Source organism: Corvus brachyrhynchos, unplaced genomic scaffold (genome assembly GCF_000691975.1).
Source record: "Corvus brachyrhynchos isolate BGI_N302 unplaced genomic scaffold, ASM69197v1 scaffold220, whole genome shotgun sequence".
Taxonomy (NCBI): Eukaryota; Metazoa; Chordata; class Aves; order Passeriformes; family Corvidae; genus Corvus; species Corvus brachyrhynchos.
In genome coordinates, this window is record NW_008236209.1 from 61,266 (window position 1) to 62,835 (window position 1,570).

A 1,570-nucleotide genomic window follows, 5' to 3' on the forward strand; every position below is an offset into this window, starting at 1 on the left:
AGGGAAAGCTGTACAGACCTCACTGCAATCACTCAGGTAATAAACATTTAAAACCCTGCAAAAATAAAACAAGCAGTTTAAGACTTAAATTGTATTTCTCTTACAAAGTTTAAGGCTATAATTATCTGATTTCCAAACATATACCCAATTCCAAATTTTATAAGCAAGGGCAGTTTATGTCAAGCCCCTCATGCTTCTCTCCAAAATCCAACAACTGTTTGAAAGTGAAGACAAATGTCCCTTAGGCAGTAAGTTTATAAGTGATCACAAAACAATCTTTGGACAACTACCGTAGTAGACCTGCCAAGAGAAAATTCTTGAAGAATCAGAGATGCCATTAACTAGGCTGGATGTTCTTTGTGCAACAGCCAAAGGTTACTAGAACTCTATATTCTCAGAAATTTTGTCTGACAGCTTGGTGCCCAGGCAGGGAGCTGATGTTTGTCTCTCCCTGCAGAGACAAACACGTCTTTGATTTTATTATCATTCCAGTCTGTATATTTGTTCCTGGTACACTAATTTCCCGAAAACTTCTGTTTATAATTTTTATTTCTGAGTGGAAATACTGTTTTGCCCCTGGCAACCAGCCACTGCCAGCTTTGCTGGGGCTGTTCAGCTCAATTTCCATTTATAACATGTACACTGATACACGGGGCTTTGTAGCTCTAGGTTAAGGTTTGCTAAAGAAAACATGAAGAGTGTGCTGGTTTATCCTCTAAATAGAAATACTTTAAAATACGTTGGCAATTAAAATTCGGTTTTGATGTAATGCTGTCTGGGCTACACTGTAAAAACCACTAGATGGCACTAGATGAAGGGCATTTAAAAGAACTGATTTGAGAGAAAATTATAATTAAAATATTTAAGTATCCACGGACAGAGTACTAATTGCAGCTTCATTAATGCAAAAGGAATTAAGTGTTTTGAAGCCAAGCTTCATCCCACTAATACAACGTACTAACCCTTTCCTAAGGGAGTACAACCGCTGGACACCCTCAGCCAAGAGACCAAAGACAAGCAATGTGATTTCTTGACACTTAAGAGTGCCATTTCAACCTCATTTATCTATTTTTGCTTCTATCTTTTCCTCTAGCAGGACATGAGTACACTTCCAGTGCCAGACAGCAGCCAATCTTGCACAGCACCGCTGACAACAAGCCGTTTCACTGTCCAGTGTTGTCCTAGGCGCAATAGGGAAAAACATTGCAGCAGGGAGGACTTTCCGTGCCCCAAACTTTTATCTATCATGTAAGAAAACCTGCAGTAGTCCCCATGCAAAGCCCATCAAGGTACAGCTTCTCGCCCAAAGCAGTCTGGTGCGCCAGGGGCAGCTGCCCTCCTGCAGAACTCCCGCCTGTGGTGAGACAGCGCTGGAGCCTAAGGCTGAAGGGAAAGAAAAAAACGGGAAAGAGAAAAAAGGGCAAGGCCACTGTGCCGACGGACCCCGTCCCATAGCGGACCCACCGCCCTCAGGGCCCGCCCAGAGGCGGGAAAACACGACCCACTCCCCGCGCCCTGAGTGCGCCCGCGCCCTGAGTGCGCCCTGAGTGCCCCCGCTCCGCCCTCCCCA

At 44.5% G+C, this 1,570-nt stretch overlaps 1 protein-coding gene across 1 annotated transcript in view; it reads left to right on the forward strand.

Annotated features, from left to right (window-relative positions):
• The first annotated feature begins 190 nt into the window (after window positions 1–190).
• The window catches only part of HTATSF1 (HIV-1 Tat specific factor 1), a 16,277-nt gene continuing 14,897 nt past the window's right edge, over window positions 191–1,570 (forward strand). The window contains exon 1 of the mRNA XM_008642031.2: window positions 191–248. Coding sequence (XP_008640253.1) covers window positions 191–248 — 58 coding nt within the window. The remainder of the gene's footprint in view (window positions 249–1,570) is intronic.